The 12,751-nt window shown below is 49.5% G+C and overlaps 1 protein-coding gene across 1 annotated transcript in view; it reads left to right on the top strand.

Moving 5' to 3' along the window:
- The first annotated feature begins 7,907 nt into the window (after positions 1 to 7,907).
- The window catches only part of HPX (hemopexin), a 9,317-nt gene continuing 4,473 nt past the window's right edge, over positions 7,908 to 12,751 (top strand). The window contains exons 1-7 of the mRNA XM_007459815.1: positions 7,908 to 7,990; positions 8,350 to 8,414; positions 8,513 to 8,584; positions 8,763 to 8,884; positions 10,497 to 10,647; positions 11,341 to 11,553; positions 11,817 to 11,924. Coding sequence (XP_007459877.1) covers positions 7,908 to 7,990; positions 8,350 to 8,414; positions 8,513 to 8,584; positions 8,763 to 8,884; positions 10,497 to 10,647; positions 11,341 to 11,553; positions 11,817 to 11,924 — 814 coding nt within the window. The remainder of the gene's footprint in view (positions 7,991 to 8,349; positions 8,415 to 8,512; positions 8,585 to 8,762; positions 8,885 to 10,496; positions 10,648 to 11,340; positions 11,554 to 11,816; positions 11,925 to 12,751) is intronic.

Genomic DNA, 12,751 nt, shown 5'->3' with positions numbered 1-12,751 from the left:
GTAGCATGATTCCCAGGGCTAGGGTGAGAGGGCCTGTCCATGCACCTGTGGAAGACCATAGGGGCTTGGCAGAGATCAGAGGGACACCGTGTGGACCACATGGTGTGTTCACCTTCCTGCTGCTTTTTGGCACCACGGGTTGGGACCTGGTAAGCAGGTGGAGGGACAGATGAACTCCCTGAAGGCTCTAGGGCAAGTGTTACAGGGCCTGGCCCCAATTAGGAGTAAGATTGCCTGAACCCACGCCCTGGCCAGCAGAGATGGTGTGCTCAATCATCAGTCACTCAGCACCAGCCTAAGCCATGCAGAGGTCATCTCAAGCCAGGGCGGCGGGGTGGTGTCGGGGGGACAGTCACTCACTTTTTCCTAGATCTGATCACAGTGGGCGTTTTATTTCCAATTCAGACCTTGGGCCCAGAAGTAGATGGAAGGGGTGACAGGCAGTGGAAGCTATGCCTTGACTTATTTGGCCTAAGTCTTTTTTGTTTTTGTTTTTTTTTTTTGCGGTACGCGGGCCTCTCACTGTTGTGGCCTCTCCCATTGCGGAGCACATGCTCCGGTTGCACAGGCTCGGCGGCCATGGCTCACGGACCCAGCGGCATGTGGGATCCTCCCAGATCGGGGCATGAACCCATGTCCCCTGCATCGGCAGGCGGACTCTCAACCACTGCGCCACCAGGGAAGCCCTGTACGTTACTTTTTAAAGACCGGGGCACGAACCCGCGTCCCCTGCATCGGCAGGCGGACTCTCAACCACTGCGCCACCGGGGAAGCCCTGGCCTAAGTCTTAAATGATCTTTACAGACCTGGGGGTTGCAGCAGAGCCTCCTTTTGGGACAGGTCAGAAAGTTATTTTGTGGTCTTGCAAGAGCTCATACCTTGCTTATATAGGGCTGTCTGGAGATCAGAACAGCCCTATGACCATATGTGGCCTACAGGTTCATTTATTCGTTCAAAAAGTACTTCTGAAGACTTCCTATTGGTTGGACAGAGTTTTGAGCCCTGGGAATACAGACAGAAATGGTCTTTTGCCCTTATGGAGCTTGTAGTTTAGTGGGGAAGGCAGGCAAACCAGTAGACACAAGGAACTAAAGGTGTAATGAAAGTTTGTGTTAAATTGTGAAGGAAATGAATGGGATGCATTAAATAAAATCGAGAGTGAAATGGTGTTAAATAGGGCGAGCGAAGAAGACCTCTTTGAGCAGTGACCTGCGGGTTGTTGCGGCGTGGGTAGGGAGCCAGCTGGGTTAAGAGAGGAGATAGAGATTTCCAGACAAAGGCGGAGCAGGTGCAAAGGTCCTGAGGGGTCAAGACCTTGGTGTGTTGGAGGATCTGAAAGCAGGCCAGGGTGATTGGAGAGTCAGGCCTGAGTTGGATCATTTAACTCAGGTAAAGTGTTTGGATTTGATTTGGAGTATAACAGTAAACCATGGAAAAGTTTAAGTGACAGGGATGAAAGGGATGCCTTACCGGATGAACTGGCAGCTGGACAGTGCTTCTGTGGGGTGGGAAGAGAAGTGAATCTGAAAAGCAAAAGAAAATTAAACATCTCTAACTTGCTCCTCTTGAAGACTTGGGATGCCTTAAAATCATCTATAGGCTTGCAATTCTAGGTATGTCTGCTAAGAAAATAATTGGGCAAACGCACAAAGAGGGTGTGTGTAGCAATGTGTATCAGAGCTTTATTTATAATAGAAAAAAAAAAATCCCAGAGAAACCTAAATGACCATCAGCAGGGAATGGTTATATGAAGTTCTGCTTACACGTATAATGGAATTATATGCCTTTCGAAACGCCAAAGCCTGAGATACACTGTTAACAGCAAAAAAGTTAGTTGTTGTTTTTTTTTTTGGTTTATTTTTGACTGCGCTGGGTCTTCGTTGCTGCTCGAGGGCTTCTCGTTGCAGTGGCTTCTCTTGTGGACCACGGGCTCTAGGCTCAGGGGCTTCAGTAGTTGTAGCACGTGGGCTCAGTAGTTGTGGCGCACGGGCTTAGTTGCTCCGCGGCATGTGGGATCTTCCCGGACCAGGGCTCAAACCCGCGTGCCCTTGCATTGGCAGGCAGATTTTTAACCACTGCGCCACCAGGGAAGTCCCAGAAAAAAAGGCTTATAAAATCATACCTTTGTTTTAAAAAGGAAATTACAAGAATAGAAGAAGACTGGAATAGACAAAATGTTAATATCTAGTGGTGTTCTCTGGCTAGTAGAATTAAGGCTGATTTTTATCTTCAAGAAAAAAGACTTTTAAGCCGGAGCATAATGTGGTTTCAGATATGTTTTTGAAGAGTACCATGGCTGCTACAAAGAATGTATTATAGAGGGGCAGAAGAAGCAGAGACGGAGAGGCTATTTCAGCAATCAGATAAGAAATGATGGTGTTTGCACTCTTAGGTCTAATTAAGAAGTAGGAACAATAGGATTCAATATTTATTAAACACATACCGTGTTTCAGACCCTGCTCTAGGCACTGAAAATACAGCATTGAATAAAGCAGATAAAATCCTGGTCCTGTTCATTAAGGCAGGATGGTGAACAGTGCAATGCTGGAGCTGGTTCATACTGGCCCACGAGGGCTCATTGTCAAATTTTCAGGAATTTTTTTTTTTTTTTTTGGCCGTGCCACACAGCTTGTGGGATTTTAGTTCCCCGACCAGGGATTGAACCCAGGCCCTCTGCAGCGACAGCTCGGAGTTCTAATCACTGGACCACCAAGGAATTCCCAAAATTTGCAGGAATTTTGACAACTGATTGTCGAAAACTCAGCCATTATTTAAAAATTAAATTGTGTAAATTTAAAATTAAATTCATTTTATTAAAATCAAATATAATAAATACTGAAAACTCATCACTTCCTAATGATTTTACTGCATTTTACTATTACCTGTGCTCTTGGGGTTATTTATATGTGTCCTATCTGCAAGGTGGAAATACCATATAGTAAGTAGTATGTTACTGTGCATTTCTTCTCAACTCCATGAGAAGATGCAGCTCGAAGATGCTTGTTGTAGCTTGAAGATGGCCATGATAGGAGTATTTACACCACAGAAACTAATAAATGCTACAAATCAGGGCTTTTTCCCTTCTGGAAAGCTGGCTGTTAAACATGCACAAGCACACCCCTTGTTAGGGTAAAGAGCACACCCCAGGGAATCAGGCAGCCAGAACTTAATCATGGCTCTACCACTTGCTAATAATGGGCTTTGGCTAAGACACCAAAAGTCGGTTTCCCCATGTGTAACATGGGACTAATAATACAGTATATATTTTATTAAATCATACCAGTAATATGATTTAATAAAATAATCCATGTTAAGTGTTTAGCACAGTGCCAGGCTCGTACATGTGCCCAACAGATATGAGCAAATTATTATTATAATTATTTATTCATAGGGAAGCAAGAACAGACCATGCAGGAAGGTCCGTTAGAAACAGAGCAAGAGAAAATCCTGGAGGAGTTGGTTGGGAGCAGCAAGCACTTTTTGGTGCCTGGAGCTGTATCCCAATTCTTCTGAGCCCAGGGCAAGGGAGAATCCAGTCTCTGCTCCCTGGAGTACACAGCCACAGGCAGCAGGCCCAGCACAGGCAGCACTCAGTGGGCCCGGGAGAAGTAAGTGAGGTCAGAGAACTCAGGGCTGGCTGTACACATCCATTCCAAGGGACAGTGGGTCAGTGTCCGGCTTAAATGTGGTCCCTGGCAATGCAGGGGAAAGCTCTGTCCATGAAGATGTTTTCAGGCCCATATTCAGACTGCCTTAGGGGGAAGCCAGAAAGCTGCCTGTTATGAGGATTGGGAAGACTACGTGGAGAAGGGGACGGTTGTATATTTCTGGGCTCGATTTCCCCAAGAAATCAAGCAAGAGACTGAGATCCCCACACCCGCTCTGGGCAGCAGAGATTTGCAGAGGGAGAGGATGTGGCACTAAGGCCCCACAGCCAGGCTGAGAAGAGCGAAGGAGGAAGGCTGTAGGGAGCCAGTTTCTGGGAGGAAAAACTCCGGGGCTGTGGCCTCTGGTGAGAGGGTGGGAGCGCACTGATCCCTTCGGCCTCCAGGGGGCGCTCAAGCCCAAGTATGGGCAAGCGCTTTGTCCTGAGCCGAAGCCAGCGCGCTGGGAAGGACTCAGGACAAGCAGAAACAGCCGTCTCAAGTGAGGAGAAGAGAAGCAAGGCCAGCCCTATCTTGGGCCCCCTGAGAACAGTTGCCTTGTGCCCTGTTACCAGCACCAGGATGGCCAACATATCCACAGTCTGGGTTCTCAAATGGCCTCTCAGCCCCCGCTCAGAATATGAGCTTCACCCTGAGCTGCCTGCCATGTAGAAAACTCTGCTAGTCCAGTCCCTGAGAGGCTGGGGCATGGGAGTGGGTGGGAGGAAGGAGGAAGGCTTCCAATTATGGCATCTAAGCCACCTTAGGGTAGACAAGCAAATTAGGAAATAACACTGGAAAAGTGCCACAAATCACTCTTCTGCGACAGGTAGATGGGGGTGCTACGAAGGGGACCAGAGCTGTGTGGGAAAGAAGAGGCTGAGCTGAAAAACCGCCATCCAGTATATGTGCTGTCTCCCCTCAAAGAGCCCGGCTAGGGCACAGGGAGGCTGCTGCTGCCTGGACCAGCAGGCCCATGTGGGGCCCTGCCAGTACAACTATCGAAGACCCTCACTGTGGGTTTTCTCAGGGGTGTCCGGGACTCGGCGTGAACGCTTCCATCTCCCCAGGCAGGCTCAGTGAAATCTGCAGGACACGCAGACACAGTTCTGGAGCTAGAGACAGCTGTTGAGGGGTTTGCTGATGAAAGGTTCACAGGGTGCTCAAGGAGGGAGAATCCCAGGAAGGTTATATAAGGTTTTAGAGGCTGAAGAAAAGGAGAGGGGGAGTCTGGGAGTAGCGGCCCCCAGTGCCCAGTGCCCAGCAGCTGGGGGGAAGCAGGTGCAGTCAGAGACGCCCTGCAGTGGGAGAAGGTGGGTGTCAGGTATCTGTTGAGGGAGCCAAGGCACTGTCCATACTGCCAAGGGCCTGGGGAGTCCAGCTTTGTTCACTAACCTAAGGGGAAGAATGCTGTTAACATGGCTGTCTTCACTGTAAGTCAGGAGAGGATGTTGAGGCTTTTGGCAGAGGCATGATGACACGCTGTTCCGGAGGTCCCAGAAATCTCTGTCTTCCTGTTAGGAGGAATCTTCGCAGAGTAGATAAGGGAAGTGAGACCTTTGCTAAGGTTATATATGTCAAGGGCATCTGAGAGGGATCAGGGCTCCTTCAGGCTGGACTGGGGAACAGGGATCCTGGAACCTCAGCCTGGCCCAGAGCTGACTCTGCCCATATTTGTCTCCTGCAACTACATCTCAGATAGAAATGGGGCAGACTTTGGGAGTAGCCCCAGTGAGTGCCGAAGATAGCAGGTACCAGAGATAGCAGGGCTAAGAGGAGGAGAGGGATGTAGGGCAGGGACACTGGAGAGAGAAACAAGACCATAAGATGAAGGTCAGTGCCAAGGAGACCTTGGACCCTTACATCACAACATGCCTCCAAAATAACACACCCCCCAATCCTGATATTTTCCTTACCCCAGAAGGGGGAAAATTGTTAGCAATTTGGCTGCAACGTTAGTAACACTATTCAGTACTTGAAATTAATTTTTTTCATTCAACAAATATTTATCGAGCATCTATTACAGGCATACTTGTTTATTGCACTTTATTGCACTTCACAGATGTGGCATTGTTTTTACAAATTGAATGTTTGTGGCAACCCTGTGTTGAGCAAGTGTGTTGGCACCTTTTTTCCAACAGCATTTGCTCAGTTCATGTCACTGTGTCACATTCTGGTAATTCTTGAAATATTTCAAACTTTTTCATTATTATTATATTTGTTATGGTGATCTGTGATGTTACTGTTGTAAAAAGATTACAACTCCCTGAAGGCTCGGACGACGGTTAGCATTTTTAGCAATAAAGTATTTTTAAATTAAGATATGTACATTTTTTTAGACCTAATGCTATTACATACTTAATAAATTACACTATAGTGTAAACATAACTTTAAAAATTTTAAAATTTATTTTATTTTTGGCTGAGTTGGGTCTTTTTTGCTGCACGCGGCCTTTCTCTAGTTGTGGCGAGCGGGGGCTACTCTTCGTTGCGGTGGGCGGGCTTCTCATTGCGGTGGCTTCTCTTGTTGCAGAGCACGGGCTCTAGGCATGTGGGCTTCAGTAGTTGTGGCACGAGGGCTCAGTAGTTGTAGCTCGCAGGCTCTGGAGCGCAGGCTCAGTAGTTGTGGCGCACGGGCTTAGTTGCTCCACGGCATGTGGGATCTTCCCGGAGCAGAGATTGAACCCGTGTCTCCTGCATTGGCAGGCAGATTCTTAACCACTGCGCCACCAGGGATGTCCCATGTAAACATAACTTTTTTTTTTTTTTTTTTTTTTTTTTCCTTGCGTTATGCGGGCCTCTCACTGTTGTGGCCTCTCCCATTTGCGGAGCACAGGCTCCGGACGCGCAGGCTCAGCAGCCATGGCTCACGGGCCCAGCCGCTCCGCGGCATGTGGGATCTTCCCGAAACGGGGCACGAACCCGCGTCTCCTGCATCGGCAGGCGGACTCTCAAGCACTGCGCCACCAGGGAAGCCCTAAACATAACTTTTATATGCACTGGGAAACCAAAAAATTTGTTTGACTCACTTTATTGCAATATTCACTTTATTGCAAGGGTCTGGAACAAACCTGTGATATCTCTGAGGTATGCCTGTACATGCCAGGTACTAGATGGAGAAAATGTAATGGTACAGGGACTGCCCTGGTGGTCCAGTGGTTAAGACTCTGCCCTTCTGACGCAAGTGGCACAGGTTCGATCCCTGGTTGGGGAACTAAGATCCCACATGCTGTGTGGTGTGGCAAAAAAATTTTTTTTTAAAATGTAATGGTACATAAAACAGGCAAATCAAAACAAGCAAAGAAACAAAGCACAAGCATGCAGAAGCAGAAGAAAAAGGGTACGCAGACAGACAAAATAATTTCAAGTTTTATTAAGTAACAAAGGAAACAAGTGAGAGTCTGAAATAGCTAGAAGAGGTGGTCAAGAAAGGCTTCATTGAGAGGATAACATTTAAGCAAGAATCAGCTGTAAATATTGTGAAACCCCAGTACAGTTCTATTTATTCTGTGATAGGTAAACAAAACACTTTCCCCTTAAGGTGGAAACTACGGAGAAAGTCTAATTACTAGTAGGTCTCTCTGGAAGAGAGACACCTCTTCCTGCACCATTACTGTCAGCCCTTCCCTCCCAGGTGATTTTTGCAAAGCTCTTTGTCATCGGGGGTGGGGGCTAGGGTGGAACTTGGACTTTTGGCAACAGTGAAATATTATTGACCCATCAAGTGCAAAGGTAAAGAGGCTTGGGAATGCCCCCAAAAGGCCCTTGATGGAGCTTGGAAGAAGCTGTTCTCTGAGTAGTTCTAAGTGTGTTTGTACATACGTGTGGTTACTAAGTATATGTAAGTGTCAGTGTCTTTAGGGGTCTCAGAGCTGGGCATGGCACAGGACACAAAAATGTTACTTTCCTCTTCTCTCCTCCTGCAGAAAGGTGGTCCTCAATCAATCTACCCTCTTCCGCGACCTTATGGGCACTCAGACCCATCACCAAGGTGAAGAGAGTCACAGTTGAACACCAGTGGGCTGGGCTAGTCACTGCTCAAAAGTCACTGAAGGGGGATGGCCCTCCTGCCGGGAAGAGTTAGTCTTGGACTGATTTCTGTCCAGACCCTGACCTTATTTGCACTGATGTAATCAGCCAATATTGGCATAGCCCTGAGAGATCTCATTCCCAGCAGGCTTGGAGGTGGGGTGGTGCTGCTGCCATGCCTATATAGGGGCTCATCCAGGTGCCCAGAGCTGTCCTGTGGCCTCTCCAGCTCATCATGGCTCGGGCACTGGGAACACCAGTTGTACCGTGGTTGCTGGGCTTGTGCTGGTCTCTGGCTAACGCCCATCCTCTTTCTCTGTGAGTGAAGCCGGGGCTGGAAGAGGACCGGGCTCCAGATTAAGAGTGGGCTAGGGGGCTTCCCTGGTGGCGCAGTGGTTGAGAGTCCGCCTGCCGATGCAGGGGACACGGGTTCGTGCCCCGGTCCGGGAAGATCCCACGTGCCGCGGAGCGGCTGGGCCCGTGAGCCACGGCCGCTGAGCCTGCGCGTCCGGAGCCTGTGCTCCGCAACAGGAGAGGCCACAACAGTGAGAGGCCCGCGTACCGCAAAAAAAAAAAAGAGTGAGCTAGGGCCAGTTTTTAGGTCTGGGGCAAGTCTGGGGTCAGGAACTAAAGGAGAGGGATTGGTGGAGCCAGACATCTCCGTGTCTTCTCTCTAGGGCTAATGCCCCTAGGCATGGAGCTGAACATGGGAATGCAACCAAGTTGGACCCCGATGTGATCGGTGAGACCCTGACTTCCTGAGTCTATCTGTCTAGCTGTGTCTCTGCACTGTATCATCTGACTGGCCTTTTATTTGCTATCTCCCCACCTCCTTCCCAGAACGCTGCTCGGATGGCTGGGGCTTTGATGCTACCACCCTGGATGAGCATGGGACTATGCTGTTTTTTAAAGGTAGGAGGGGCTGGGATTGGGGCATTTGGGACCTCAGACTTGGTCCCCTTCACCGAGGGTGTATCCATCTGCGGGAGATCGTAGGAATTATCTGAGAGTATCACCCATAGCTTCTTTGTAACTAGCTCAGTAGGCCAAAAGTTTGTTCCGGGTCCCTCAGTGAGTGTGCGTTTTGCAGGGCAGTTCGTGTGGAAGGGTCAAAACTGGACTCAGGAGTTAATCTCAGAGAGGTGGAAGGATGTCCCCGGCCCCGTGGACGCTGCATTCCGCCATGGTCATGACAGAGTCGTTCTGATCAAGGTACGGCTGGACCAAGCTCAGGGCCAGGCCAGGAAGTGCTGGAATCAACACTAGAGACCCTCCGCCAAGTGGCCCTGGCATGGAGCCCTTACCAACAGGTTCCAGGTTTCCTCCCCCTGTGCCTGCCTTTTTTGAGAAAGCTCAGGCTAGGGGAGTTTGTGTGCATGCGGGCCTGGGAGGCACAACATCCAGTGGCTCTTCCTCAGTCCTAATCTGCGTCCACACCTCTCTGCTACTCCTCAATCTGTCGACCATCCTTTCCTTCCGGGAAATGTCTTCCCTTGCTTCCATGACCCTGCATCAAGTCCTCTTCCTATGGTTGCCAGGTTGTTCACGACACAGTGGTACCTGGCCGAGGGGCAAGTGGAGGATGAAATCCAGCCTACTGTGCTTGTCAAGTCCAATGCCTTGGCCCAGCCTGTGTCTGCTCCTTCTGGCACCTTCCCCTGACTCTCACAAGGATGCTGTGTGGTCGCGGCGGCCCTCACTACCAGCTTTGTTTTCCCTCCTGCCTCTTTTCCTGCTCTTCTCAAGCTTCTCATCCTGGGCCACTCCTTGAATGTTTCTTGGGGATCATTCCCAGCCCTTCCATACACCCTGCCTGGGTGATCTCAACCACTGCCATGGCTCTGAGTTCTCTCCACGTTGTGGACCCCAGATCGGGATCTCTCCCGGAGCTCCAGACATCTCTTTCTGATTTCCAGGCTGACACCTTCAACTTAGACATTCCGTAGGCACCTCAGATTCAGCACCCCCCAAACGGAGCTCAATATCTTCTGTACAAATCCACCCCTCCTCCTGAGTTCGCCGTTTCAGCAAATGGCACCACCACGTGCTGATTCCCGCAAGCCAGGTGCACATGGGTCTTGAGACCTGGACCTCGGTTATCTTTACAGGTTTATGTTCTCCTCGACCACATTCACTGTGTGCCAGCCGCATGAGCATGCTGTGCACATGCTGCTCCCTCTGCTGATGACGCCCGGTCCACACTTGTCTACCTGGAATATTCCTGCTCAGTTTTTAACTCTTGGCCCAAATGCCTCCTCCTCTGTGCAGCCTTCCAGGAATTCTCTAGGTTGACTTAGGTATTCCCCCTTTATTCCCAGTGCACTTCACATGCCTCCACCTTGGGGCTCACATGGCTAGGATTGTAGGATCCTTTCTGCTTTTGTACAGTGAACTCCTTGAAGGCAGAGACAGAGTCTTGTCACCCCTTTATCCCCAGTGCCTCTCACAATACCTGGCATATGGTAAGTCATTCAGCAACTGTTTCTTGAGTGAATACATGAACCAATGAATGTATGAATGTATGGATGATTTTTGCAGGATGACTATTTGTGGATGTGTTTGCCAAAACCAGTGGTATTGCCGATAATTGTGCCATGGGAGTATCTGGTTGTACATAGATAGTTGTGTGTGGTATAGTAACAGTGATGGGATTTGCACAAACTGAAGCTGTGCAAGGGGACAGCACATTGTTGTCCACAGATGGATTGAGAGTGTGTGGGACTGCAGAAAGATATTATGTAAGTGCAATAGATCAAAGATGTGTGGGACGGCAGGGTGGCAGTATCTGGCGTGCATACTAAAAATAGCATGTTTTTGCATGCAGGGGGACAGAGTCTGGGCTTACCCTCCTGATAAGAAGGAGGAATATCCAAAGTTGCTCCAAGAGGAGTTTCCCGGAATCCCATCCCCAGTGGATGCAGCTGTGGAATGCCACAGTGGAGAATGCCAAGAAGAGGGTGTCCTCTTCTTCCAAGGTCAGTCCAGGCTGGAATAAGAGAGCCTGGGGTAGTTGTAGGTTGGTGGTGATAGAGGTGGTGGTAGGGATGGTGGTGGTCGTGGAACCACTATATGGTTTCCTGAGGAAGGGAAGGAGTAGAGAAGCCAATTATGGTCTAGAGGTCAAGTAGGGGAAGGAGGGGAAGTCATCCTGGAGAAGGTAACTGGGTGTAATTCTGCTAAAAGTCCCTCATTGTCCCCCGTGACCCTGAGGACAAATCTATGTTCCTTAGTTTCACATACAAGGTTCTCCATGACCAAGTCCCTATTGACCCTCCAGCCTTGAGTCTCATCAAACCCGTACCTTGAAAATGAAGCCCCAGAAACGCCATGCTGTTCCCCGTACACCCAATTTGCTTCATGCTTTAGACTTTTGTTTCTGGAGTTACATCTCCCCATCTTGTCTGCCTTGTAACTCCTCCTTCAGATTTTAGTTTAAGTATCACCTTCTCTGGAAAGTTTTCCCTGACTCGTCCCACCACCCTTGCCGAGCTGATCATGTGTACTGTGCTGCTCCATTTTATTGTATGATTACTTTCCTCAACTGTTTCCCTGCTGGGCTGTGAGCTCCACGTGATGGGGACCATATCTGGTCCATCCTGGGGCCAGTACAAACACAAGGGAAGGCACTGCCCGGCCTCACTGAATGCTTGTTGCTTGATTGGACAAAGGCAACCACACGTGGTTCTGGGACTTCACTACAAAAACCAAAAAGGAACGTTCCTGGCAGGCTGTTGGCAACTGCTCTTCTGCCATGCGATGGCTCAGCCGCTACTACTGCTTCCGGGGTAACCAGTTCCTGCGCTTCAACCCTGCCACGGGAGAGGTGCAGCCTAAATACCCTCTGGATGTCCGAGACTACTTTATGCCCTGCCCTGGCAGAGGTGAGAAAGCCCAAGCCCTGGGACCTCCCGGAATTTGTCCACCTTCCCTGACTTTGCAGACCCCATATAACCCAGCTCCTACCTTCACCCTGTGGAATGACACCTTGGCCCTTGCCCTAGCTCCACTTCCATTCTGGCTCTTCCCAGCCGTCCTCATATGGGGACAGCCTGCACCCCCAATAACCCCAGCCATCTCTTCCACCTCGGAACTCATTCTGACCTCTTGCCTTCCTGTGTTCCCCTTCACCCATTTCTCCCCCAAGGCCATGCACACAGGAATGTGACCCACCATGGGGACAAACGCTGTAGCCCAGATCTAGTCTTGTCTGCACTGCTGTCTGACAAACATGGTGCCACCTATGCCTTCAGTGGTAAGGGATGCCCTCCAACTCCCCCGTCTCTGCCCTCCATACCCTCCCGTCTCTTTCACGTGTGTCTCCCATCTCTGGCACATTTCCTCCATTTTCATCACTGTGTCCCATCGGCCCCCATCCTTACACCCTATCATGCCCCTTTTCACCCCTCACTTCGTCCGATGCATATGGTTCAACCTGTCTCTCATCGCTGAGGCCTCTAGCTTCACCTGTCTGCCTCCCAGTACCATCCGTTGGTACATAGGGACCTCTTGGCCCCATGACTCCTCATATTCTCTTTGCTCTTGCATGTCTCGCAGGGTCTTCTGGCCCTCCCCACCTTGAGCTTCTCATCAGGAGCTCCATCTTGTTCCAGGTGCCTGGTTCCTATGTGCAGGCCTCTGGGCACAGCATTACCTGGGGATGAGAGGTTCCCGTTGCTGAGAACCAGCCAACAACTGTTCAGTCCCTTAGACCTTTAGGCAATAGTTTCACCAGCCTGAAGAGATTTCTCCTCTGAGTGACCAGGAGAAAACCCTCTCCCCAGACCTGTGCCATTAAAAAGCCATCTAATGATACCTAAGGATGTTCTAGGGCTAGTCGGACAGGTAGTGATAAGTCTTGATCTATACTTGAGGACAGCTCCAAGAGAAGGAGTGACCTAACACATTACACTCAGCCTAAGATATATGTATGATCCGACACAAATGTAAAATAGTGGTGAGAATACAGAAGACTGAAAATCCTTTCTTGCTCCTAATCCCTGAATAAATCTGATCAGATATGACTACGAAGGTATAATGAAAAATACACAGCCGCAAGGAGAGCATATGCCCACAGCAGGA

This window comes from Lipotes vexillifer, unplaced genomic scaffold (genome assembly GCF_000442215.2).
Source record: "Lipotes vexillifer unplaced genomic scaffold, Lipotes_vexillifer_v1.1 scaffold61, whole genome shotgun sequence".
Taxonomy (NCBI): Eukaryota; Metazoa; Chordata; class Mammalia; order Artiodactyla; family Lipotidae; genus Lipotes; species Lipotes vexillifer.
This window is presented reverse-complemented; position numbering and strand designations above follow the sequence as displayed.